At 41.2% G+C, this 25918-nt stretch overlaps 3 protein-coding genes across 11 annotated transcripts; 2 read left to right on the forward strand and 1 right to left on the reverse strand.

Annotated features, from left to right (window-relative positions):
• The first annotated feature begins 241 nt into the window (after nt 1–241).
• LOC131139286 (AFG3-like protein 1) lies at nt 242–8603 on the forward strand. 5 transcript variants are annotated; one of them, XM_058088736.1, is made up of 17 exons: nt 242–448; nt 1078–1165; nt 1256–1315; nt 1395–1489; nt 1561–1710; nt 1793–1867; nt 2005–2129; nt 2208–2478; nt 2575–2712; nt 2995–3148; nt 3231–3338; nt 4068–4193; nt 4273–4383; nt 4641–4756; nt 4842–5042; nt 5377–5571; nt 5844–8508. In XM_058088736.1, the coding sequence occupies exons 1-17, from the start codon at nt 338–340 to the stop codon at nt 6081–6083; spliced, it is 2364 nt and encodes a 787-aa protein (XP_057944719.1). In that variant the 5' UTR covers nt 242–337; the 3' UTR covers nt 6084–8508. The 5 variants fall into 5 exon arrangements, with proteins under 5 accessions (XP_057944719.1, XP_057944722.1, XP_057944718.1 ...); XM_058088735.1 differs by having other exon boundaries at nt 243–448; nt 1075–1165; nt 5844–8506; XM_058088738.1 differs by having other exon boundaries at nt 243–448; nt 1106–1165; nt 5844–8506.
• Nucleotides 7697–20185, reverse strand: dbndd1 (dysbindin domain containing 1). Of its 2 annotated transcripts, XM_058088749.1 has the most exons (5): nt 18836–20185; nt 17842–18148; nt 16225–16380; nt 13666–13803; nt 7697–8598 (listed from the first exon to the last, which is right to left on the reverse strand). In XM_058088749.1, exons 2-5 carry the CDS (start codon nt 17870–17872, stop codon nt 8444–8446), a joined length of 480 nt encoding a protein of 159 aa, XP_057944732.1. In that variant the 5' UTR covers nt 17873–18148; nt 18836–20185; the 3' UTR covers nt 7697–8443. The 2 variants fall into 2 exon arrangements, with proteins under 2 accessions (XP_057944732.1, XP_057944731.1); XM_058088748.1 differs by lacking the exon at nt 18836–20185 and having other exon boundaries at nt 17842–18815.
• mthfsd (methenyltetrahydrofolate synthetase domain containing) lies at nt 19023–24909 on the forward strand. Of its 4 annotated transcripts, XM_058088740.1 has the most exons (9): nt 19023–19648; nt 19723–19826; nt 19971–20063; nt 20137–20250; nt 20696–20809; nt 20895–20985; nt 21925–22037; nt 22810–22935; nt 24003–24909. In XM_058088740.1, exons 1-9 carry the CDS (start codon nt 19621–19623, stop codon nt 24738–24740), a joined length of 1521 nt encoding a protein of 506 aa, XP_057944723.1. In that variant the 5' UTR covers nt 19023–19620; the 3' UTR covers nt 24741–24909. The 4 variants fall into 4 exon arrangements, with proteins under 4 accessions (XP_057944723.1, XP_057944725.1, XP_057944726.1 ...); XM_058088742.1 differs by lacking the exon at nt 20137–20250 and having other exon boundaries at nt 19971–20084; nt 24003–24908; XM_058088741.1 differs by lacking the exon at nt 19971–20063 and having other exon boundaries at nt 19024–19648; nt 24003–24906.
• The last annotated feature ends 1009 nt before the right edge of the window (nt 24910–25918 follow it).

Raw genomic sequence — 25918 nt, forward strand, 5'->3', positions numbered from 1 at the left:
AAGTTATAAAGTTGAAAGGGCGACCCCTGAAGGGAAGCCGAACCACAACAACTATTACCTTTGTAATTGCAAGAACTCTCACAATATTGTTCAAAGTAACTGAAAACGGACTTTGATGACATTAATTGGAGCTTTGAAATCTAGTTATTTGGACGCTGTGAACTCCTTTCGATAGAACAAGAGTGAGACCATCTTCAACATGACCTCCAGTCTCACCCTGTGTTGTTTAACCAAAATATCGCGAGACTTGGCAGATAGTCTCGGGGCTACGAGGTACGTGCTGTCCGTGCCGTATGTGTGTGGAATAGTGGTTGTCCAGACTGAACCCGGTACAACCATGGGGCTGTTTGCTGTCAGTGCCGGCCGCTTTAGAAATCGGGTTCGGACGTGGAGTCAACACTTTTCATCCATTTCACCAACTTGTCGTAATGGCGAGGTTCTCGCGTTGGTATGTCCATTGTTTACATCCACTATATGTGTGGGAGTTTTGTTTGTTTTTACTCTAAATATACTGGGTGATTTTAACAGCTGCTAAAGTCAAGTTTTAATGCATTTAATTCATTTTGTCCCAAATAATCACATGAGCCATTCAACAGTCAAATCAACGCGTTGTTTTGTTTACTTCCCAAGTGTCAATATCGCTTTAAATGGGGGGGGGGCACTTGTGGCGTGCTCAAAACATGCACCAAAAAAGTTGTTTTTGTCCTCGTTTAAATGACTCAATTGTAATAAAACTATTAATATGTTGACATTAAAATGGGTAACATTTTAGTGAGTCTTAAGAAGAGTCTTCATTAAATGAGTTCACCCCGTGGGGTGTCGCCGAAGTCAGCTGGGATAGGCTCCAGCGACCCTAGTGAGGATAAGCGGCATAGAAAGTGAATGGATGGATGTATTATTATTTTCGGTTGTTAGTTGTTGGTAACACTGAAAGTAAGGGGAAAAAGCAAATTAAAGATTCATACTGGTTCTCAGGTCTTTATTTTATCCATCCATCCAGCCATCAATCTATCCATTCATCCATCCATCCATCCATCCATGCATGTATGTATGTATGTGTATGTATGTATGTAGAAGACATCTCTGATCCAGAGGAAATGTGCAGGACTCCACCAACACAGACTCACGTTCATTCGTTTACTCAACTCAGCCAAACCGCCCCGAGGTAATGTAGTTAAAATGTTCAATGAGGCCAGGACCCAGATGTTTTGGGGATTTTTCAAACAATTTAGTTTTCTCCATGTAACTGATTCAGGGTTTGAAAAGTTCTTCCCAAAGAGTGCAGGGACTGCCGATGCGGAGAAATCAGCAAACAGTGAGCGACCACATTGCATGGTACAGTTTTTTCTTGTAGTTTTTCCTGTATGCTTGATGCATTTTCTGTTTCCCGGTAGATGCAAAAAACAGGGAGCAGATGAACAACAAGGGCAATGAAGGTCAAAGAGGAAGAAAAAAGGACGAAGAACCAGATTGGTGGGCACGTTTTCAGGTGACGATTAAAACTGCTGACTTGCTTAAACCTGAAATGTGTAAATAACCTATCATGTTCTTTGCTACTAGGATAATTTTCCATTAGATGAAAAAGCACTGCAAAACCTGGCAATTGGTGCAGCAGGCATGGCCTCTGCTTTTCTCTACTTTTACTTCCGGGAGACTGGCATCCAGATCTCCTGGAAAGACTTTGTGCACCACTACTTGAGCAGAGGCTTGGTAAGAATTTAACATTGTTGGATTTTTCCTCCTCTTCTTGACGCTTCCAACCCTAATAGCTATTCTTGTGTTGTCTACACAGGTTGATCATCTGGAAGTTGTCAATAAACATTATGTCAAAGTCATTCCAGCAGCTGGTGTAAACATTTCAGATGTGGTTAGTACTATTTATACTGATTGTCTCTTTAAACATTCATAGTTTCCTAAACAGCAAAACTAAGCTACTTTAGCTTGACCCTGTGCTTTTATTTTGTCTTTTTCTATCATTCTTACATTCTAAATGTGACTTTTCAGAGTTATTTATGGTTCAATATTGGTAGCGTGGACTCATTTGAGTATAATCTGGAAGCAGCGCAGCAGGAACTGAGTATGGACTCTAGATTCAAAGTACCTGTCATCTACACCAGTGAAAATGATTGGTGAGAATTTTAATCCCATGATTCCCAGCTATCATATCCAGCATGGTAACTTCAGCCTGTTGTCTTCCCACCCCATAGGTCGCTCTTTTATAGCATTTTCCCAACCTTACTTCTGGTTGGCTATCTCCTGATGACTCGGCTTGGCCCAATAGTGGGGCCCCGTGGCAGTAGAGGGCAAGCAAACCCCTTCAGAATGGGTCGGTCCAAAGCCAAGATAATAAAAAACGACATTGGTGTTGGATTTCAGGATGTTGCAGGCTGTGAGGAAGCCAAACTGGAGATTTTAGAGTTTGTTAACTTATTGAAAAACCCTCAACACTACAAGGAGCTCGGAGCCAAGATGCCGAAGGTGGGGCTATTATTGCAGTATTGACTTTGGAGTGTTGTTATGTCTTCCTAAGACATCTAGACGTGACGTCTCATCAATGTTTCATTCTTGGTGCAGGGTGCAATATTGTCTGGTCCACCTGGAACAGGGAAGACCTTGCTCGCCAAGGCTACTGCGGGAGAAGCTAATGTTCCTTTCATTACTGTCAGTGGCTCTGAGTTCCAGGAATTGTTCGTTGGCGTAGGTGCTGCAAGGGTCTGTCACATTTTTTATTATCATCATTTATCTTTTACTTTAAAGCACCATTATTTTGTAGGCTTAATGTGTCCTGAACGACCAAAATTGTGGCCTCTGCAGTTTGTGTCCTAAACACGAACAAAGCACAATCCCCCCTCAAAGTAATTACAGAATGAATGCATTGGTGGTGTCTGATTTTCTGATATTCATCTCATTGTCCGATTTTTTGACCACTGTATAAATATGTCAGCATTACAATGAAAACAAATAGAATAACTTTTTTCCCCCGATCTTCTTTAGATGCGGGACATGTTTGCCATGGCACGTAAAAACGCCCCCTGCATCCTCTTCATTGATGAAATAGATGCAGTGGGCAGAAAGCGGGGCAGAGGAAACTTCGGAGGCCACAGTGAACAAGAAAACACACTAAACCAGTTACTGGTAGAAATGGATGGTAAGCAGAACTTTTTGTTTTTTTGTAGTCTTTTACAACCCTTGTGTCACATTTTATGTATGTGTGTGCTGTTTTTATGCAGGGTTCAATAGTAGCACCAATGTGGTTGTTTTGGCTGGTACTAATCGAGTTGATGTCCTGGATCCGGCCCTGATGAGGCCGGGGCGCTTTGATCGACACATATATATAGGTATATTATATACTTTGCATATGCTCCCTGTATGATGTCTGGTGAGAATCATGCTATTGCATGTCTAAAGGTCTCACACAATGATAAAACCTACTTTACTTTCCATTTCTACCCTTGTTAACATAGACCAGCTTTGAGGATATTAGATTTGCCTGTTCTCCTTCTCGTGTCTGTTCACTCTTCTTGACGTGTAACGTGCACACATCCTGACATCCTGTGCTCTGCTGCTTTTATCTTAGGCGTTAGCATGTTTTGATGTTTTCCAGTGCTTTTTAAGATCTAATGTATGATATTGTACATTGTACATACATATATACAGCAGTATGAAAAGGTTTGGGCACCCCTGGTCATTTTCAAGATTTCCCTTTTCAAATCACTGGTTGCTATGATCAGCCATTTCAGTCAAATATATCATATATAGCAGACCAACACAGTGATGGATGAGAAGTGAAATGAAGTTTATAGGATTTATAGAAAGAAACTTTTAACATGGTTAATTAAATGAATTGGTTCCCACTGTTAAAGTGTTATTTTTGACAGCCCTCATTCTTCCAACTAAAATGTGTGAAGTGAATGTTTTTCTCCATCCTCACATGCAGACTAGACCCGTTGTCTTCCAGTTGAAATGTTGTCAAATTTCTCTCCATGTTAAAGCATTTTCTCACCGTAGCTGTATAGAGTTATCTTTATCTATTACTCCTGTCTATCATTGTTGTCCTTCCACTCCAGGTCCTCCAGATATAAAAGGCAGAGCTTCCATCTTTAAGGTACATCTGCGACCTTTAAAATTGGAGCCAAGTATAAAAGTTGAGGCTTTAGCCAGAAAGCTTGCTGCATTAACTCCAGGTTTTACTGGTACGTAGGTTCTCACCCTAAGTTACACTCTTACCTTTTTGTTCATCACGTTGGTGCGATGATTATGTTTCCCCTTTAGGGGCTGACATTGCCACTGTGTGTAATGAGGCCGCTCTAATAGCGGCACGCCATCTACACCAGCATATCCACTCTCAGCACTTTGAACAGGCAGTCGACAGGGTCGTTGGAGGTCAGTTATCGATCGCATTAATATCTTTACTGTATTTACTGTAAACAAATATAATGGGTTTTGTGTGAAGGTGGTCCATAGTCCTAGAAATAGCACCGGACGTGGATTCTAGTACCGCATTGACTCGAATATAAGATGACCCTGATTACAAAACCCACAAAAAATATTTTTAAAGACATAAGAAGTTCGACCCTGAAAGATGTCTCTTCTAGTGTCATTCTAAGTAAGGACATTTAAGGACATTTCTTGGCCCTCAGGTCTAGAGAAAAAATCTCAGGCATTGCTGCCTCCAGAGCGGACCACTGTGGCGTATCACGAGGCCGGACATGCTGTCACTGGCTGGTTTCTAGAACATGCAGACCCACTATTGAAGGTAAGCATACGTTTGTACTGCCTGTCCTTTTTGTCTTTGAGTCTTCAGCATCTTTTATTATCATTGAGTGTTGCCCTTCTTACAGGTGTCTATAGTTCCAAGAGGAAAGGGTCTGGGTTACGCTCAGTATCTCCCGAAGGAGCAGCACCTCTTGACACAAGAACAGCTCTATGACAGAATGTGCATGATGCTTGGTGGCCGTGTGGCTGAACAGGTTTTTTTTCATCGGGTCACTACAGGGGCACACGATGACCTACGGAAGGTCACACAGTCGGCCTACGCACAGGTGATCACCACAAGCAATAGAAAAACACTGCATGCAATGGAAGTGTTGAAATCGCATATTAATGCCTTGTGGATTGCTTTTAAAGTACAGTGCATGATTCATAATACATTTCATGATTGCATTTGTTTTATTTAGGTTTTTGTATGGAAAATTCATCCTTGTTGTACCAAATACTTTACTTTATATGAATAGTTGGACAAAATTCCACAAGAACCTTAAACACTATCATGTCACTAACAATTCTTCCAGTAAATCTGGCACATTGCAGGAAGTAGAAGTGTGCCATGTCACAGTTTTGGTAATAAACTTATTGAAATGTGTCTTCATACTTCAGGTTGTACAGTTTGGAATGAGCGAGGCCGTGGGTCAGGTATCTTTTGAGCTTCCCCAGCAGGGTCACATGGTGACAGAGAAGCCCTTCAGTGAGCCTACAGCCCAACTCATAGACCAGGAAGTGCGCCAGCTCATTGACTCCGCCTTCCAGAGAACGCTGAAGCTTCTCACTGAGAAAAAAGCCATGGTGGACAAGGTGAGGCCTCCCTGGGGATGAATGTATCGGATGTGATGCAGAAACCATTGGAAATTATGATTTTTGTTTTCTTCATTGTGAAGAAGACTTATCTAAATGTGATTGTTGTTTTCTACCATAAAACTGTCAGCAGTGAGAATGGGCAGTGGCCCTGCGTTATTAGTATGTGCTTGAGTTATGGCTTTATGGTTACCTGTGGTTTATTTTTTTTCAAGCTGTGACAGTCCAGCCCAAATATGATGAACATTTGAATATTTCTGCTCTGGTCACAGGTGGCCAAACATCTCCTAGATAGAGAGATTCTAGAAAAGGCCGACATGGTGGAGCTACTGGGTCCGCGTCCTTTTCTAGAGAAATGGTCTTATGAGGAGCTTGTGGAAGAGCTTGTGGACCCGGAGGAGGACATCTCACTACCTGAAGGGCTGAAGGACTGGAACAAACGGAATGAAGAACACCCGCAGCAGGAACAAACCAAATCAGCTGTTCACTTCATGCGGTGTCAAGGAGAATAAGCTTCTAGAGTCAGGTGAACCTTTTTATTTTGGTAAGGACAAAGGTGATCATGATTATGTGCAATTGTTTTATTCCAAGCTGAGATTTACATTTTGGAGGCATTTGTGGCTTGATGTCAGAGCTGAGGACTTCTACCTATTTTTTTTTACCAAGTGCACTAATTTAGCTATGACCATGAATTGTATTAGCTCAAGTATGATTGCACCATTTTAAAAGCTATCATATTTATACATGCTCATTGCCTTAAACCACATGCACACACACAAACATTCTCTGCGTACCATATGCAGTGTTTTCCCAAGATTTCAAGCTTTGGGATGGCTGGGGGCACAAACACCTGCACACAGGAGGCAGGAATTTGTGCAAAAGTAACATAGATTCCAAATCAGTCTACAACATGAATATAAAGACTATAAGTGCAATACAATACAATTACTCTGCACGCAATATAGAGAAATTGTACACGCGCGATATGACCAGACAGAAATGTCATGCCATCGTATGAATAAGTAATATCAGGCTATTTAGTTTGTTCAATAAAATAAGTTATAGATGTGTTCAATATGAAACATACTCTTAAATGACTTCTGTTGTGATTTAGCACCATATAGAAAATAAAATATAACTTCACTCCTTGAAGTCTTCACTGACCATTTTTAGGAGATAATTTTCCATGCCGCTTATCCTCACTAGGGTCACGGGGTATGCTAGAGCCCATCCCAGCTGTTTTTGGGCGAGAGGCGGGGTACACCCTGGACTGGTCGCCAGGCAATCACAGGGCACATATAGACCAACAACCATTCTCACTCACATATACCTATGGACAATTTGGAGTCACCAATTAACCTAGCATGTGGGAGGAACCCGGAGAAAACCCACACACACGGGGAGAACATGCAAACTCCACACAGACGCCAAGCAGAGAATCAAACCCAGTTCTCTCCGATCTCCTGACTGTGTGGCATACATGCTCACCACTCGGTCACCATGCGGCCCATTTTAGTTCCTGCTCAAGTGTATAATCACGATAGGCAACATTCAGTTTACTGAACAGAATAGACGAGGTTGCAGCTGGGCTATTTGGAAATAGTTCAAGTCACAGATTTCTGCATGAGCAAGAAGTTTTAATGTTTATCCTTGTTGATGAGATGCTGAAAACTTTCTACTTTTTTTTAATGCTGTTTTTGTTTTTGATCACTTCTTGATCAATGCAGTAAAGTGTGACGAAGATATGAAGCTTTTGGGGCACACAAATATATTAAACATACCTTATACCCATTGGCTTGCCATTTTATTTATTGACTTCATATTTATCATCGTCTTTCAGAAGGAATAATGGAAATTCTAGAAAATTCCTGCGGAAATTTTGATGGGCATGCAACCTGTCCTGTGAACCTCGGGCCCGGTGTCTGCTTCCCACGCCGCCAAGCAATACCGTGCATACATTACATGTGGAATTTAGCAAAAAAGCTATCATGCTCATAATAATAATAACTAAACAGAAATCTTAAGAATCTTAAACAGCATCCTCAAGAAGAAGGTGTGATTAGTGTAGTCACTTTAGTGTGGTACTGTAAATGGGAGCCTCAGGTTGAGGATATGACCCCAGCAAGGTCAGATGAGGCTATACTGTCGCCCGTGAAGGAGAAGAACATTTGACCTGATCAACTGTGAGGAAAATGAGCAATCGACAACAAGGTGGATGCTTAACTTTGTCTCATCCTTGTGCTTCAAATTTAAGAAGGGAATCGTAGCTTAATTACAAATCACTCAACAAAGCACAGTTTTCCACAACTCTTATTTTATTCCTCTTACAGTCACTCACCCCATTCCAGATGATTATCGGGCCAGGTATTAACTAAATAAAAAATAAATCATCTAAGCGGGCTGTCTCTTCACAAGTATTGGCACTTGATTGTGTGTTTGGCATTCATGCAAATTCACAGTAGCTCAGTTAATTCTTTCCACCATCATTTTTCAGGCTTTGGAAAACCAACTTGAATAAGAAGAAAAAGTGGCAGTCATCATTTTTGAACATGTTAGGAAGAATGGGAAAACAACATATGATTTTGGCAATTTGAAAGTAACAGTGCTACTAGCCTGTCTGTCACTAGGAAACAGAACTTCAAATCATCGAGAGTGCAATAAGAGCAGAGAAGGAAGGTGAGTGAGTGTGTGTGTGTGTGTGTGTGTGTTTACCGCATATCCTTAGAACACAGAGCAATGTGTTCAGAGTTCACCGTGAACTCCTCAACTGTTCATCAGCACCATACAACACTGTGTCAGTGGTCCACTCCGATGCTGGCTGTCTGCTCTGAGCTTCATTCCACTTGCGTCACACACAGACACACACCACATGTTAAGGTTGTTTTGGCCTTTCCAGCTTCATTAAGGGCTCTGCGGTGTCTGAGTCGCTGTGGTGCTTCCTCTCCCTGGGGTGCTCCACCTTGCTGCAGCGTGTCCACGAGGGGGAGCGCATGTAACCTCCTTTGGCCAGCACTGCCTGCTGGGAACCTGCCAAACACACACACAGACGTAATAATCATTATATTGAACAGTGTAATACTAAAAATAGTGCATTTAACTGTACTGTAAGTCTTTGTTTATCAGGGTTAGTTGGTTCCAGACTTGACAGTAGTCATTCATTATTCATAAATCAAATATTTTTATAGCTAAAGTATCAAAAACATGTTCACGACCTTCTAAATACTTTAACATTACAACCCTCACCTTTACATTTGTATTAATACCCAATATAGTAGACACAATAAGAGTAAACATTTTACCCACTAGGGTCCCTTTAATTTCACACCATTTCGGGTCCCGAGAGGACAAAAACTTCCTTCAAAAATTGCTATAAAAAAAAAAAATATATATATTTTTTTTGCTTGTATCTCTCAATCAACTTGAGTTCGAATAAAACATGCCAAACATCAATATTTGTATTATTTATTATCTAAATTGCCATTTGATTCACTATTTTTACTTGGAAAAAAATATAAACAAAATGAGTTAAGCAGGCTTTCCTCTACGTCAAAGATCAGGTTCAGCTATACATAAGATTAGTAGTAAAATTGATTTTAATGTTTAGTTTTTATTTATTTTTCTCTTCCTTTTGGGTCCCTAGTGGACAAAAAAGTCCCATTGACTTCCATTATAATATTTTTCATCCCCTTTGTAATTAGACAATACAAGACATCTAATTTCAGGGTTTAGTTTCATTTAAATTTAGTCCATTTACTGAGATATGACAATTTCACAATTTTCATATTGTAGGTGCAAGTGATTGAGGTGAGTTCTTGTGGGATGCAGGGATTAATGATGTAATGGTCTATGATGGCCATGAAACACATACACACACACACACAGGGGGCGGGGTGGGGGGTGCAGATTAACCTGAGAAGATTGATGGCTTCTCCGCAGGATGTTAATGAGAAGGACAGTGACCTGAACAGGCCAGTCTGCTTTACTACAAACACGTTCGGTAGCCACCATTGCTCAATATGTAGACTCCATACAGTTGTGGTCAAACGTTTATATACACACATCATGGACATAAAGGTCATTAATGATGTATTTGAAAAGTTATCATTAGTGGAATTGTTGTACAACATATTCAGTGACCTTTTTAAAACAAATGTAAACAATGCAAAGAAAAGACTTAATATAAATGTTCTTTCAATCTTTTTTCCAAGGACGACAGTTTAGTTCCATCAGCTAAAATGTTAATTATTTAGGGAGCCGAATTTAGCATGAACTCCCTCACCCATGCACCTCTTTTTCACTTGCATTACCTCTACCTCACTCACTCTACCATCACGTGGTCTTCACCCAGCAGTGCCAAGTCGGCAGCTTTCCACTTAGTCGAAAGTACGTGTAAAGCATAATTGCACTGAGAGAAGCAGGGGGTGCATTAGAAAGTGATCACATGGTACAGAAAAAAGATCACAAAAGATAAAAATGCTACAGATGAGCCTTCAGAAGGTGAGAGCTGTGATTTCTGCTGGCTACATTCAGCACTGCCAAAAGTGATGACAGGGATATGAAAGTAAATGACATAAAGGAAAATATTTTAGCGACAGTCTTTGTGTTGATTGTGTCTGTGCGGGGGGGCACAGCCTTTTGGGAACTTAAAAACAAGTGATGCATCTGAAGTCAGAATGTCACAATAGTATTTTCTGCATTTTGTATCACTGATCTATTTTTACTTGTAGATGATACACGTAAAAATAAATAGAAGTGATTGTGAGGTTGCTTCATAAACAAATAGAAACCGATTAATTATATCACTCTTAGGATGAATTATGCAGTCACTGTGTTGGCCCTTCTGATGGCATCTTGATCTTGTTATAGTTCTTTGGCGGGGGCTGAGTGTGTGACTTGCAATTCTCTACCAAAATGCCAGGGGCAGTGTTTTCCTGAGGGTGAGCAACTCTTGTTGACTAGCTATTTACTAATAGCTTCCTGTGTCATTGAAATGAACAATGGTAACTGAGGCGACATCCACATTGTTGTTGCATCAAATTAATGTGGATGATCAGACATTTTTATTGTATATGTTGCTCCAAAACCGCTCATATGGCATCCCCTGCCACATTGGCCAAATTGCAATTTATGCTGTTCATGACCATTTCTGATGTTTTTCTGGATAATACTGTACTTTTTACAATTACATTTATTTCCTTTGCCTCTCTGTAATAATCCCCATTCTCCCTTTAGTGTCTTCATACAACCCAAGCACTCCCCAATGTTCATCTGCAGTGGATGATGTATAACACCTTTAAAAGCTACTGCAGATAGCGCTATATAAGGCAGATGGCCCAATGGGATGATAACTCACACATAACAAGCAGTGCCATAAAGTGCATTATCAGAGAGAAACAATAAAATGGGAAAAGATGATGATCCTATGATACAGTTTTAAAAGAATTAACGTTACCAATTAGCGCAAAAATACAGATACCTGAATGCACCCCAATAATAATGACAACAAACAATACACTCATCCTGATTGGGTTAGCAGAATAAGAAGTGTCCTATAGAGCAGTGATTTTCAACCACTAGCGTGCTGTGAGAAATTGTCCAATATCACTTTTTTTAAAATTACATTGCAAATATTATGTCATTGTTGAGTGTCTGTGGTGTAATGACTGGCAGTGCAATGTAATATTTGTCCGTGTGGCAACACGAAGTAGCTGATTGCCTTGTTCCTCCAATATACTTATTGATGCACGTGAGAGGTTGTGGCGACATTTTGTAACATTTTTCCAACGTAAATAAACGTGTCGTGCCTCAGAAAAGAGTGTTTTTGAATAAAACACATATTACAATATGTAATGTGCATTACTCAAGTAATGCACAATGATAGTTGGTCGGTTTTCACAATGACAATTGACATTTTTGGTAATTGACCAACTACTAGTGCTGCAAAGACACCTCAGCCTATCAATCTAATGTTTTTTGAGTCCATCCATCCACACACATTCAGTTGGGAGTATCACAAAGGTGCCATTTTCATTAAGAAGCAATCAAATGTGTCAGTTTCTCCACACACACCCTGTATTCCTATTTGAGGACATTATCTGAGAGTGTGAGCTGGTATAAAAAGCTGGTGAGCCTGCTGGGTGACAACAACAGGGGCGAGTTCACCTTCTGCATGCAGGATGAAGCACCCAAGTCATGAATAACACATGGTGGATAATTCAGCCTTCCTTAGAAAAGTATGGATGGTGTTTTCATGCACCCGCTGCTGTGAAACACAAACAGGATGGACTCTCATGAACCTTTTTACATTATGCATACAATCATGAAGCCCAGATCGTACTTTTACTCCCTTTCTGCTTTTAAATGTGGGCGTATTCCCAGTTATTTCACATTTACCGATGACTAAAAGACAACCATATCATATTAATAATACATATCATAAATATTCAAGAGGACCCCCTCATGGCGGTGTACTAAACAACACATATGACCTCCAATCCCAGTTGGTATCAAAAGAGTGCTTGAGCCAGACACCTAATATCTCCAAAGACCTTGTCCCTGCCTCTTTTTATAAGTGCAGTTGTTCCTCACCGCTGAACTAAAATACAAATATAAGTTAGACGCAGTGAATGATATGTAGTATTCTACACTGGTCACAAGGTGTTCATTATATTGTAATATTTGGTGAGACACCCAGACTTAAGCCAGACTCAATGGCTTTTATTGCACATTTTTACCTCACAACAGGCATAATAATCCCTCATAAAAATTCCTGTCTTCCTGTCTGCCAGCCACTCCTCTCCCAGGGAACACATTTGTAGCAACACACATGAGTCTTATTCATGTCTTACATTTTTCTTGTTATTATGTCTACTGTATTACTAGTTAAAGGTGACTATAGGGGTTTTAGTTCTAGTGGCCTCTAATAATTCTCTAACAATAATTCCATCCAATAGTCTATATAATAGCTATCTTTATTAGCTCATGTAAGAAATGATTCTTACTAAATATAGTCACGTTTCAATTAGTTTCTTAACATGTGATACTAAGTAGTGTCAAACGGGTGTGACACACTCATGCAGTGTCCCCATTTTTCCACATGACTGTGTTTGTTTGTGTAAGCTCATTCTTCTACTCCTGAACTGCCGCACACACAAAAGCGAGAACATTTGTCAAAACACGCACCCCTACTGTGTTGCCCATGCAAAAACACCACATTGCGGTGGTGTTATGAAACTCCAAAGTTTGACCTCGTGAATCAGAATGACTTGAAATTTCTCACACAGCTCAATGTCCCCTGCAAACAACCACTGTAACTTTAGGGGTTTTAGCCGAATAGAATACCTCTATACTTATATTACCTTATTATATTACCAATAAGACATAATAATTCGCCGTTAGCATTGGGAAAGTTCCTTATTGTTGTAGTATCTTCAACGTAAATGTAAACACTGCTGCTAGCTAAAGTCACTATCTTTGTTGACATCACATTACGCCATACTTGTGCACAGGCTATGACAACGGCTGCCGCTTTAAGCATAGCAGTATACAAAGCAAAATAGTTAGCCTCCAATTTATTTGTTGTAACTGTAAGAATTGTTTTGCGTGAAGAAGGACAAAATAAGCAGACAAAAATGTACCACAGAATAACAGTCAGCGATCATTTATTAGTTAAAAAATATTTTTCAAAAATGGGGATCGTCCCGGTATCAGCATAAAAATGCAATGTCGATGTGTTGATAGCGATATCTGATTTTTGTCGGAAAAATGTTGTATACAACATTTGTGTTCATTCCACCAGAGGATATACGTCATGTATATATTGGTATCAGCTGATATCGGTATCGAGTATTGAGAGTTGAACAATATCAGCATATCGGTTTTCGGCAAAAAAGGCAATATCGGACATCCTTACAAAAAACCGCAAAAGAGTGAGGGAACGATATTGGAGATGCGATGTAACAAGGAACAACTGCACTATGATGATTTTTCCTTCTAAACCATTTTTTAGACACATTTTCAACAAATTGTCTCATCTCAAGAGCGTCATTGGTTGTGTTCAGGTGTTGTTCTGTGTGCAAGTCTGCTACATCCCACCTGGTGGACATTCATTGTGGTTCTCCTCATCAGAGTCAACAAAGACTTCAGCCAGCTCTTGGTCTGACATGTCAGTCAGCTCGGTGAGGTCTAGGAGGTCAAAGTGGACTTCTAATGATGATACACTGCTCAGAGGTTCTGTGGGGAAAGACAGACAAAATGGCGCTATTATGTTTCTGCAAAGGCCACCTGGGACTGGGCTAATATTTCCCCACACAAACGTTCCTTCACCTTAAGATGACAGCATTTTATTGACATTATGTCACGTTTTGCGAGAGTCCGTGTTTAACAATAGATTCCATGTTTAATGGCCAAGTCCAGTCATTGGGCCCAATGCCGAGCATTTGCTTTGCATTGTTGCATCTCTTTGGTTCCACCATTTCTGTTTAACATCAGCAATTGTTATTCTGTGATGGCTTTCTTTGTGGAGACACTGCCTTGTTCAAGACAGTAGCTCCCACTAGTGTTTAACATAAGAAATACAAAACCGTCAAGTATACACTGTATTATATGTAGGCCATAGTCCATTATATTTATAGACTTTGATGCAGGCCGGTTAAAAATGGATCCATAATTGATCCAAATGTGGCCAATGGGCTGTAAGTTGGACACTCCTGTGTTTTAGCTACACAAGTGAAAATCAATTCAGATTTTTTTTTCCTGTTGAAGCAGATTGAGGTGTTTCCATGTGTGTCAAGTCTGCCTGTCAAGTCTGGATGAATCCCTTCACAGGCTGCGTGGGTGTTAAAAAAGGCTTCCACAAAGAGCTGTTAATATTCCCCTTCCCGGGCTGCAGTAAGGCTGGCTGTGAAAAACAAGGACAAATGGCAGCCCTTTTTCCATCCAGTGTGGAGATGCACATAGAAGTGTCCCCTTGGGGACTTCGGTAACCACTCGTCACTGATTATATATTGCAACTTTGAGCTTTGCCTTCTCAGGCAAGACATAAGAAATAAAAGCTGTGCATAAAGACTCCTCTTCCTCATCACTATAATCTTCAATCCTTATTCCCCCTACCCCCTTTCCCTGTTCTCTCCCACTCTTCTCCTTAAATAATTGATCAGGGCGCTTTGTCTCCCAGTCAGACTGAAAAACTCCCTCCCATCTCCAAAGCAAAATCAAGGGAGTCCTTGTGTGTGTTTGAACTGACACTTGGATTAAACAACCAAAGCGATGATGTAAAGCTGTAGCCTGCCGTCAAATGGGCACACGTGTGTGCCGATACGTTTGACTGATCTCCACTATTGCTAGCATGTCGCTCTAAATATTCATATTCCTAATGTGTGTGAAATAAAGGCCTCTAAATATGGGCAATTGTGCGCACTAAGTGTCAATAGTCTTACTCTAATGTTCGGGGAGACACTCAAACACCAGACTTGACTGCCACGACAACAGATTGTATTGCAGGTTTGAATGATCTCACAAGAGGCACAATAAAAACATGGGCTACTGTTGCTGCAGTAACCCACGCCAAGCTAAAGCGCAACTCTGAACCCCTGACATCACGTCCTGTCTTCCTGCCGCTCAGCTCCTCTAGGGAATACATTTCAGCAGTCCGTCCATCCATTTTCTGTACCGCTTATCCTCACTAGGGTCACAGGTATGCCGGAGCCTACCCCAGCTGTTTTCGGGCGAGAGGTGGGGTATACCCTGGACTGGTCGCCAGCCAATCGCAGCATTTCAGCAGTGTTATTTCTTAAATGTCTTATTTAATCTTATTATGTCTACTAAACTGGGTAACACAATTGTAGTGGTGACTATCACAGAACTTCAAAAGTGACTGTTTGAGTGCCTCTCAAAAGTGGGGCAAATAAGTGAGCGTTTAATAGTTTAATAGTGCCAATCAATAGTAACCAATGGAGTGCCATTCATCTCTCATCTGATTTTTACATGTGTTGCATTGAGTTTTAAATGGTTGGGTTTGAGAACACAAACGGACAGCCTACACTTTATCCTGAATTGGCGGCTTTCTGTCTGCAGGATGCTAAACATACCGAAACATGTTGCATTTTTTTGTATTTTAGTGGTTCTTTAAAAATATTTCTAAATAGATCAATTAAATTAAAAATATGCTCCAGGCTGTGATGCCAGGTGACAAGAGCGACTAGTAGGTCACAGACATTGGCCTCTGGATGAGCTGTCAAAAACGGTTCAGTTAGTGAAGCAGATAAAAGCTGCCTTGTCGCCCGTGTAGCTCCAGCATTCATCTCTGTGCAGCACTGATGCACAATGAGGGCTTTCAGCATTGTGCCCTGTGCTGCAGCCATCTTTAAGAATATAGGACCGGAATACTTAAAAAGGTCTGTAATTATTAAGAGGCTTGAATGAATGCTACTTTAAGACATATACAGTAAATAAATATTTCAAATGTTAGCCAATGGGGCCTCGGACCATTGATATGCGCTTTTTCTCTGTAGCACTGATTATTGACATTGATTATCAGACTCACCTAATCATTTATCCTACTGAAGTAATCACCCACCAATAATGACCTTGCATCCCCTTGCCATCCTTCTCATCATCTCATTATCACTCTGTCCCTCCCTCCATTGTACTCACGTCTCTTTTCAGAGATGTGCAGAAGACTGGCGGTGTGTCCTGCCAGACCACCTTCCTCCTCTTCTTCCTCGCCTGCGGCATGCTGCTGGAACAGCTCCTGAGAAAGGTCACCTGAGCTGGAGGGCTTTAGCAGCTTCTGGATGTCTTTATTAGGCTCTAATGGAGCACAAACACAGAGATGATAGGGAAGGAAAAATGAAAATTGGACGGCGTTGGGCATTGAACACAATAGGAAGCGGAACATTGTTGTACCTTGTATGACTGTCTGAAGCAGTGGTTCTCAATTATGTTCTGTTATGCCTCCCAAAGGACAGAAATGTTTTCACACACCCCGATTTGAAATACCAGAGAGACTGATATCTATTCATTTATCTCTATAGTACAGACTGCACATGAAACTGAAACCAGGAAAACAAAACAACAAAATGGGAGTGCATACAAGCTTATTCAAGAGTCAAATTACATCTCAAGTACTATAAATGTGTACATATTGGCAAGTCTGCACTAAAGGGATGCACATGCTGATCTCACACCACCTGCTGAATCTATATGGAGTTATTAGAACTGCAAAATAACTCCATCCCAGTCTGTGCACAGCCATGTCTCAAGCTGTCAGATAGCAGATGGCGATTGGCGATAAGACAAGAAATAAATGATGTCACAAATTCATAGTTATTTTTGTGCGGCACTGGCAGAAAGAATGAACCTGCGCTCTCTTTCATCAAGACAACGCCATGACAAAAGCAACTATAATGTGATATACAGTAGACATACTGGACACTTCATTAGGTACACACGTAACAATGGCTACACTATCCTACAGAGATGTGTTTCTAATATTTTAGTGTCAGATAAAACTCTGCATTATTATTGCAGAGTTCTTATTTGCTTATTTGTACATAAATAGTACCCGTACAATGCTTTCATAATGCAACTCTTAGCGACCCAGCCCTGGACGAATCAATATAATGTTTGGTCTTATTGAATTTAATCTACATAAATGAATAATCTTTCATCATGGAGCTGAAGTACCAACATGAGCTCAAGGATAATTGTATGTCTGACTATATGCTAAGAAATAGCTTCTAGCGTTATTTCATGCAAATGTATTCTCAAGTCAAAGAACATTCTGACAGCAGTTCCAATCAGGTTTCAGTGCTGACTATGTTATTAACTTCATTTAGTACGCTACTTTTTAACCCGTCAGCATCAAAGTTTACACATTGTCAACAATGCTTGGATGTTGCAGTGCATTGCAGCATGGGGTGCATTGTGTCAGGCTTCCATACAGTGGGCTTCCCGGGATGGCCTTCAAACAATGCATCCACTATTGCACAGCAATTTGTCTCTCATCAGTACACTTTCTGCATGGCTGACCTATGTTTGAAAAGAGGCCCTCTTCCCTGCAACTTGGGAGTAGAACCTTTATGGTATGTTAGGACAATGATCACAGTGTATTGGCTCCCCTGCTTAGCCTACATGCCAGTCTAGCCCAGAAACAAGGGTTTAGAGCATGCTGACTGACTTGACATAGGATGACCATTAGCAGGTCATGCATCCAAGGATGAACACAGAAGTACATAAAAAATGTTGACAGGGAATAGAAAGCGTTCTTACCTGGGCTGGGAGCCCCTCCCTGTGCCTCCATGTGGCTCAACCAAGAGAGTCCTGCTGTTCACCACCCAGCATCCAAGAGTGGAGGAGACAAGCGGGGAGGGAAGAAGGGAGAGGCAAGCGTGTGGGTGTGTGCAAGGAAGAGGGGATGGGTAGGTAAGCAAGAGCAAGATATCAGCTCCCTGATGACTTCTTTTTCTCCTCTTCACAGATTTCCCAAACAGGTGATGTGGCTCGCTCGGTCCACCTGCCAGGCTTGTCCATCAGAGCCTCACACAGTCGATCCACCACAGAGGAGCGAAGGGGGGGTCTGGGAACAGCGACATCAGAGCGAATTCCTAAGCTCCTGGGTTTAGTAAGCACGGCATTGTGAAGCTTTGCTTGACATGTATAGAATACACTGAGATCCACAGCCAGAGAGGAGAGACAGAGAGAAGGGTGGGGGGTGGGGGTGTGAAGCTTGGCTCCCTGCCCAGACAGAGAGAGGGACACTGGGGGCGTCGGGGAGGTACAGTATATCCTTTGGAGAGTGGGTAATATGGAGGACCAATATGGGTGATATGGTAATATGGAGTGTGTCATACAGGAAGTGTGTTTCTGGTAGGTGTGTACAATGCGGGGCTACAAGTTTTAAAGCAAATGATGATTGGTGGGGCTCACACCCTTGCCACTACCCTCTGTAATTTGCTGTAGCCCACCACAACTGAAAGTCATCCCTGGTAGAGGCTGCCCTCTTGTGGTGAAAATATGACCCTGCAAACAGTCACATAAAATTGTCAAAATAGAGGCTGTACGTTTGCATTCATGATTGTCTTCGGTGAAAAAATGCCAAAATGGTGAGGTTTTATCACTAAAATACGTTATTGTATTAATTATACAATGTAGTTTGCAGTGGACAACAGATCTTGTGTCAATCATCTGTGCTTTGATGAGAGGAACAGGGCAGTTAAAAAAAGAAAACAAACAGAATCTATTTACATTGTAAAGCAGTTCATACCTCCTTTCCTGTTTTTTACGCTTCATTTTTGCAGCTATCTTAACATCTGGGCATGGAAAATAATCAACGCTGCTGTGTGTGTAATTTAGTAGTTGCCGGCCCGTATGTAAATTTCTTTGCACGTTTGTTTGATTACATACGGTAATTTAGTCACATGCTATAAAAGGCGGAGCTTATAAAATAACAATGGTCAGATTTTTCCCCTTCACTTTTGGTAGGATATGTTGTGCTTGTTTCAGACCACTTTGCTAATATTTGGCAACTATTGTGAATAAACCCTCAAAATTGGCACGTATATGTCATTTGTTGGCTGTCTACTTCGAGAAGCATAACTAAATCGATAGAAATGTTTAAAAAGATACTCATAGTAAATATCACCAATATAGTCTCGTAAATTGCTAGAAATGTCGTAAGGCTTCTCGATTTCGGCGTCTAGAAAATTCAGTGACCATATATGGACAACGCCAGAGTTCCAGATACAGTGTAAGGTAACTGTTGTCATACGGTTTACTTGAAACAAACCATGTTTCCTTTACACTGGAGAATGACGTAATATATGTGGTTTTGCGCTGAAGTTGAAACCTAAACGCATTACTTTACTCTACTGCATCTTTTTTTACTTCGCTTTTTGATACGGTACGTTTGACCCTCCTGGCTCGCCGTAGAGAGAATAAACATTGTCACGCAGCTGTCCCTGTCGTGTTACGTTACTTGCATATCATATCGCACATGTAAGTTCTCCCTACGAAAGATAAGCCGAATAATTGTTTCTGTGACACAACGCCATGGAGCCTCTTATAAAAATCAGTCCAGGTAAGTTCAACGAACGAACGGATCTCGACGCCATTACTGTCGTAATCATTTAGCAAATGCCACTCTCACAACAGGAGCAACAAAATGGGATATTCGTCAAAAAGTTTGGGACTACATCGAAGACAAGAATCTGGCTAACTTCCCCAGGCCTGTTCACAACAGAATCCCTAATTTCAAGGTAAGTTTTAACCAGTTGAAGAATCTGAGGCGGTCCATTGCTGTGATGGGATATACACAACGTGACCAGTGCATTAGATCGTCACAGCTAAAGCTAACGTTCCTAAACTACAGCATTTGTCCTATTTGTGTATTTACTGGCCAGGGTTCTATTCAAGCCTGCAACAGGCTTGCTGTCCTGCAGGAGTTCAAGTCCAGCCAGACAGTTAAAATAAACCCCGACAGACCCCAGCAGCAGGCCCGCATTATTACACTGGAAGTAAGTTGGAGCTAACTTAAAGCTACAATACACTTTTCTGTTTTCCAACCAGGGGGCTTTCACAGCCTGCGCCAAAGTCTCTGAGCTCCAAGTGTTTACCCAGACAGCTGAGGTGAAGGTGGATCCTGATAAACCTCTGGAGGGTGTCCGCCTTGCAGTGTTGCAGGTGCAAATACCAATAATCTGAAAGGACTGCCACAAGGCTACAGACATTTCTTTGAACCATGTTGCATCTTGTTTGCCTCATGTAACAACCTCTAAAAAATGGTTTTAATTTCAAAATGTAATGAACAAGATATACGTATATATATATATATATATATATATATATATATATATATATATATATATATATATATATAGATAGACTCCAGTTTAAAAGAAAAACCCTTCAATTTGCGAGTTGAAGTAGTTATCTCGTTAGAATGTATCATGGTGTTGCAGATATTCCTCATGCTTCTTATCTTCGCAAGTGTAAAAAGAAGTTAACCACTGGATACAATTAGAATTTTACAAGTAAGTCTCTGTTTCAGAAATTGTAACAATTTGTTTACTTGTTTCAAAGCTGGTGCAAGGTAATAATGTTAGTTTCTTTCTCTCTCTTTTAACAGGCACACAAAACTTTATTGGTCCCAACCCCTCGTCTTCGTTCTGGCCTTTTTAACAAGATTGTTCCTCCCCAGGGAGCCAACAAAGAACAGCTGCGTATATGCTCTTCCTCTCAGGTTGAAGTCTCACATGTTATATATTCACTCATGATCCATATACTTTGTATACCTTGTACCAACATTTAAGTGTTTCCACCTGCAGGGTGTGAAAGAGTTTAGCACGCCAATTGGCCTGGATGCCAAAGTCAAGGTGGACCTTGTGGTGGTTGGCTCTGTGGCTGTGTCGGAGAAAGGTGAGGACACCATGTAACAATTGTTTACTGACAAATGACACACATGTTAATGGTCTTATCGGTTTGGAAATGTTTCAAGCTCGAGGTTAATGGTGTTCTGTGACTGAGTGAAAGAAGCCAAAATGAATCCTGTCAGAGAAAGTAGAAAGTTTGTCCCAAGTGATACACAGCACTGAACACATGGAATTGAAAGACTGACCCACACACAACTGAAACCATTTACCGTCACTGTATATTCCTCTGATTGCTTTCTGCTCCATGTTGTTTGAATTAACTATATTGTATGTTACGAATTGGGGAAATGAAAAGTTGAAATTTCTGGAAAACTCTTGGAGTTTTCGGTTTAGGGCTATCACATTGCATTCGTGACGTGCATTGTAGCTCCACCTCTAAGGTTTGAGGAAGACCAGACCTGGGAATTGGTGCTCATTCTGTGTAATCAGATCAATTCAGCTACTTGTGGCTTCTGCCCTCTTCTCACTGTGTATTCTTATGATCATTTTTTCCCCTGCAATCTCATATGGCTCTAAGTGTACAAAACCACATGGATTTCATTGAAGCGCAGGATTTTGCACAGGCCCCTGTGGGCTGCAATTTAATAAACGTTTTGTTATTATTATAAAATATAGTCCTGAACATATAGGTCATGCTATTAAAATTAGCTAATTTTTTCAGGTTCGCAGGATGCCAACCTATGTAGAGTTGAGCTGGTTTGCAACATACGAGTATACATGACTAGGAATTACAACAATAAGCATACACCGTTGATATGCCATAGGTGGGAATGCTGAAGTGTTATACAACACAGCATCCACTTTGCTGCAGCAGCCCATTTCCTGTTGCCGTCATTCTCCTCTCAAATAGAATTTTGCTAGTCCGTCATTTAGCTTAAAACTAGACTATTGGATGAATTGACTGCAACTGTTCTGCCTCTTCCAGGTTTCCGCATTGGAAAAGGTGAAGGCTATGCTGACTTGGAGTACGGAATGATGGCCTCAATGGGCGCTGTGGATGAGTCTACTGTTGTGGTCACTGTCGTCCATGACTGTCAGGTTAGTTATGTTTTCTTGTGTGTTTTATGTGCAATATATTCTATCGAAGTTTGTAATTGAGCCTGTCAGTGGTTTATTATAAAAGTAGCAAAATAACGAAATAATATAGCGTATTTTCCATAAGACACGCCTGATTATAAATCACAGTCTCAATTACTGTGTCTATTTCTGTACTTAACACATAGATAAGCCGTGCCGTATGTGCAATGTTGTTCTGAAGCCCCGGAGGCATGGCGGACGTTAAGCGTACGTACTGTACGTATATTACGTCACGTCTTCTGATTGGTTTATCGTTGCCAGCATACGTAATGTACATATCCCTGTGTCAGCGGGAAATGTTGTAGATGTTGGAACTCAGTGCAAACATAAGGCACATCGGATTATAAGGAGCTTTGTTGAGTTTGGAGAAAATTAAAAAATCTTAAGTGCGCCTTGTAGTGCAGAAAATACGGTAAATAAAATATTTGAAACAACTCTGAGTAGGATGCAGCAATTCAATTCTACACAACTGCAAACTAGACATGTTCGATATTGGTGTATCAATGTAATTTTAATGCCAAATGGACACCCCTACTGCAAACTATAACCAAAATATTTATAGTAATATGCATGTGTATGTCTGTGTGTCTAAGCGAATATATTCAGGGACTGTTCCTTTTTAAATTCAGTAACACTGTCATTAACTCTATTCTCGCCAAAATCTTATTTGGTTTGCAAAATAACATCAGCAGTGAATGAAACCATTACTTACTGGTGTATTTGGTACTTTTAGGTAGTGGACATTTCTGAGGAGATCATAGAAAGTCATGACCTGACTGTGGATTACATACTCACCCCAAGCAGAGTTATTAAGACCAATTGCCAGTCTCCAAAGCCACAAGGAATCATCTGGACTAAGGTAAAGTAAAATGTGTCTCTTTTGCTGACCCTGTGTGATAATGATGTAAAACTAAACGAAAAAGCAGGGGACATCTGTTTCCGTTTTAGCCTAATTGTATTAAAAGGTATCCTTTTCATTTTTTCATACTCGAGGATGAAACATTTACTTGTTACAGGAATGCATGCAGTGTGCTAAAACAACACAGAACTAAGAGTTGCCTTGCCACTTGTTTAAGTAGCACTGCCCTCTAGCGGATATATGGTATCTCTACAGTTTATCAACTAGTGAAACAATGTGCCAAACACCGAAAAGTAACAGAATAATCACAAATGTTAAAATATATTATTAATTTTAAAAATATTTGGACACCTGACATTTACACCAACATGAACTCAAAATGGTTTGGAATGTCCTGCTTTGTGTATGGGACATGCTAGAAGAAGCATAGTATAAATCTCAGGTGTGTTTCAATACGTTTATCTGTATTGTGTATGTGACTATGTAAATCCCAATATCTAGGTGTCGGCCTGCTTTTAAATCAGTGCCACAGTGTGTGTTATTTCTCCCATTAGACATGACAGTGACATTTGTCTTAAAAGTGCAAACAGTTGGTGCGCAAAGCTCTGGGCTCCTTAAGACACTTGTGTAAGTAAACAGGACCCGCTGACCTCACAGGCAGGAAGGCCATGTGCGATCATCAAAGCGTTGTCTTCCCGGACTGCTCGGACTCCACAGAGGCGGGGGTAGTCAGGGCGGGTTTGGAGTGTCGGGTCAAATGGGCCACTGTAAAAACAATGGCCTCGTATATTCTTCTCTGGACCGATCATCATCAAAGGCTGCCGAACGCACTCCAAGACGCAACAAATCAACACGGTGGTCTTATTTTTAACTGCTTAGGAAGTGAAATGTCCCGCCGCTGTGCAGGAGCTTTATTCGTACTGTGGCATGATGAAGTAGCACCAATTCATTTTTCAGCCTTGCTGTTAACCCAGTAGTGAGCTACATTTTTTAAATAGAAAATTGTGTAGTATGTATCACCATGACCATTTCAGTTTAACTGAGAATACCTAGTTTTTTGTCCTCAGCTGGACACAGCAAAACTGGAGAAGATACCCATTCTGAAGAAACTCCTGGCCCTGGAGGAACAGGCAGGGAAGGATGTCATGCTTGGGGCAGAGCCTCCTGCAACTGAGCCTCCTTTGCCAAATGATCAACCCAAAAGGCAAAGCAGACGGAGGCCAAGGCAGAAAGCCCGGCAAGACACCCAGGAAGAGTCCAATGAGGAGAAAAGTGTGGAGCCAGGACAGAACACCAGACGACATCCACCTCGAGTGAGGAAAGAAAGCAGAGGAAGTGAGGGAGAGGGTGTCGAAAGGAGAAGGAGAAGGGGGCGAGGAGGTGGGAATATGAAGGAGAAGGGTTCAGAGGAGACTGGAGGTGAAGTTCTGACCCAAAGTAAGAGCCTTCCTGGTGTAACCACAGTATATCTGGGTGGGATCCCCACCGAGTTGCGCGTTAGCCAGCTGAAGACCGCCCTTAGAGAGAGACAGGCGGGGCCCCTCAGGCTCACCTGGCAGGGAGCTCAGCACCGGGCCTTCCTGGACTACAGCGACCAGCAGGCTGCCGAGAAGGCCCTCGAGGCTCTGCAGGGTCTCAGTCTGAACGGTTTCAGTCTGCAGGTCGAGATGGCCAAGAGTCAACGCCGCAGCAAGAGGCCCGGCCCATCCAATCGGAGACCAAAACCAGCGGCGGCAACCGCTGCGACAAGTGATGCAGAAGCAACCAAGTCAAAGAGTGCGACCCCTGAAAAGACTGAGCAGTAAAAAAACAAATAACTGTGCACTGACCTTAAAATGCCTTATAACACATTGGTAACACATTGGTTGGTTTCAATGTATCTGGGTTGATTACAGTAGAGCCAGATGTTTATATTGAGCAGCCTCTAAATAAAATATGCAACAACAGCATCTCTAAATGTGAATATTTTTGATTTTAGACTTATTTTCTACTGTAAACTGTTAATTATTTATACCTTTTATAGACAACCAGGTGACCCTTATGCAGTGCCAAGAACAATGCTGGTGATTGCCACTACAATAACGTCAAATAGCGCCGCCATGTGGCCAAATCTTGCATATTTTTACATTCATTACATTATTTTCATTTTGCCTGTGACCTATTGTGGCCATATCATCAGATTGAGAACCAATACAACCTCTATATGCAGATAACAGTTCCTAATATGATGTGAAGTTCTTTTTCATATATTTGGTGAGATGTTTATTTTATTTTAAACATTTCTACTGCATTATAACCGGTATTTTATGCAAATGAAAGCTTGTTTTTAGACGGCACCCATCAATCAACTTATATTAGAATTTTGATGAATAATTATAATATATATATATATTAAATATATAGTTCAGCAAAAATGTCTTGAACATCACTGAATAATATTTTGCCAAACTTGTGAATTGTAGTCATACTTTCAAAACTGCAGCCCAGAGTGCAAACAGAGCAGAGGTCAGTCTTACAGCAAGTATACACGCACGTCACATCTGCGCTTCATCACCCAGAAACACGCACCTCTGTGCCTCTCACACCACCTCCGTGTACTTGGACAGACTGTACCTGCTCGCAGTTCATGTATACCACACGCATGCGTCCAGTAAGTCATGTCATTCTGCACCCAGCAGCCTCTTGCAGGCTTTTTATGGAGCTGGCGTGCAGGCCTGCAGGTCAGGAGCAGCTGTGGTTTGTCATCTTGCTCCTTCTGCCCTGCCTCACCTCAGCCAATGTCATCAGTGTGAATCCCAGATTCCACTGCTGCCCAGTGCCATGCATGCATGTGCTTATATAGGCTTGAGGTTTTGGCGGTCACTTGCACTATGCAGTAAGAGATACAACTGTACAGTATGTGCTGGGTGCATACTAAAGTGACCATGAACATATACGATATTATTATATTGTAGCACTGTTTTTCCTATACTGACAATGGCCA

The sequence above is a fragment of the Doryrhamphus excisus genome, chromosome 12, assembly GCF_030265055.1.
Source record: "Doryrhamphus excisus isolate RoL2022-K1 chromosome 12, RoL_Dexc_1.0, whole genome shotgun sequence".
In the NCBI taxonomy this organism is placed as follows: domain Eukaryota; kingdom Metazoa; phylum Chordata; class Actinopteri; order Syngnathiformes; family Syngnathidae; genus Doryrhamphus; species Doryrhamphus excisus.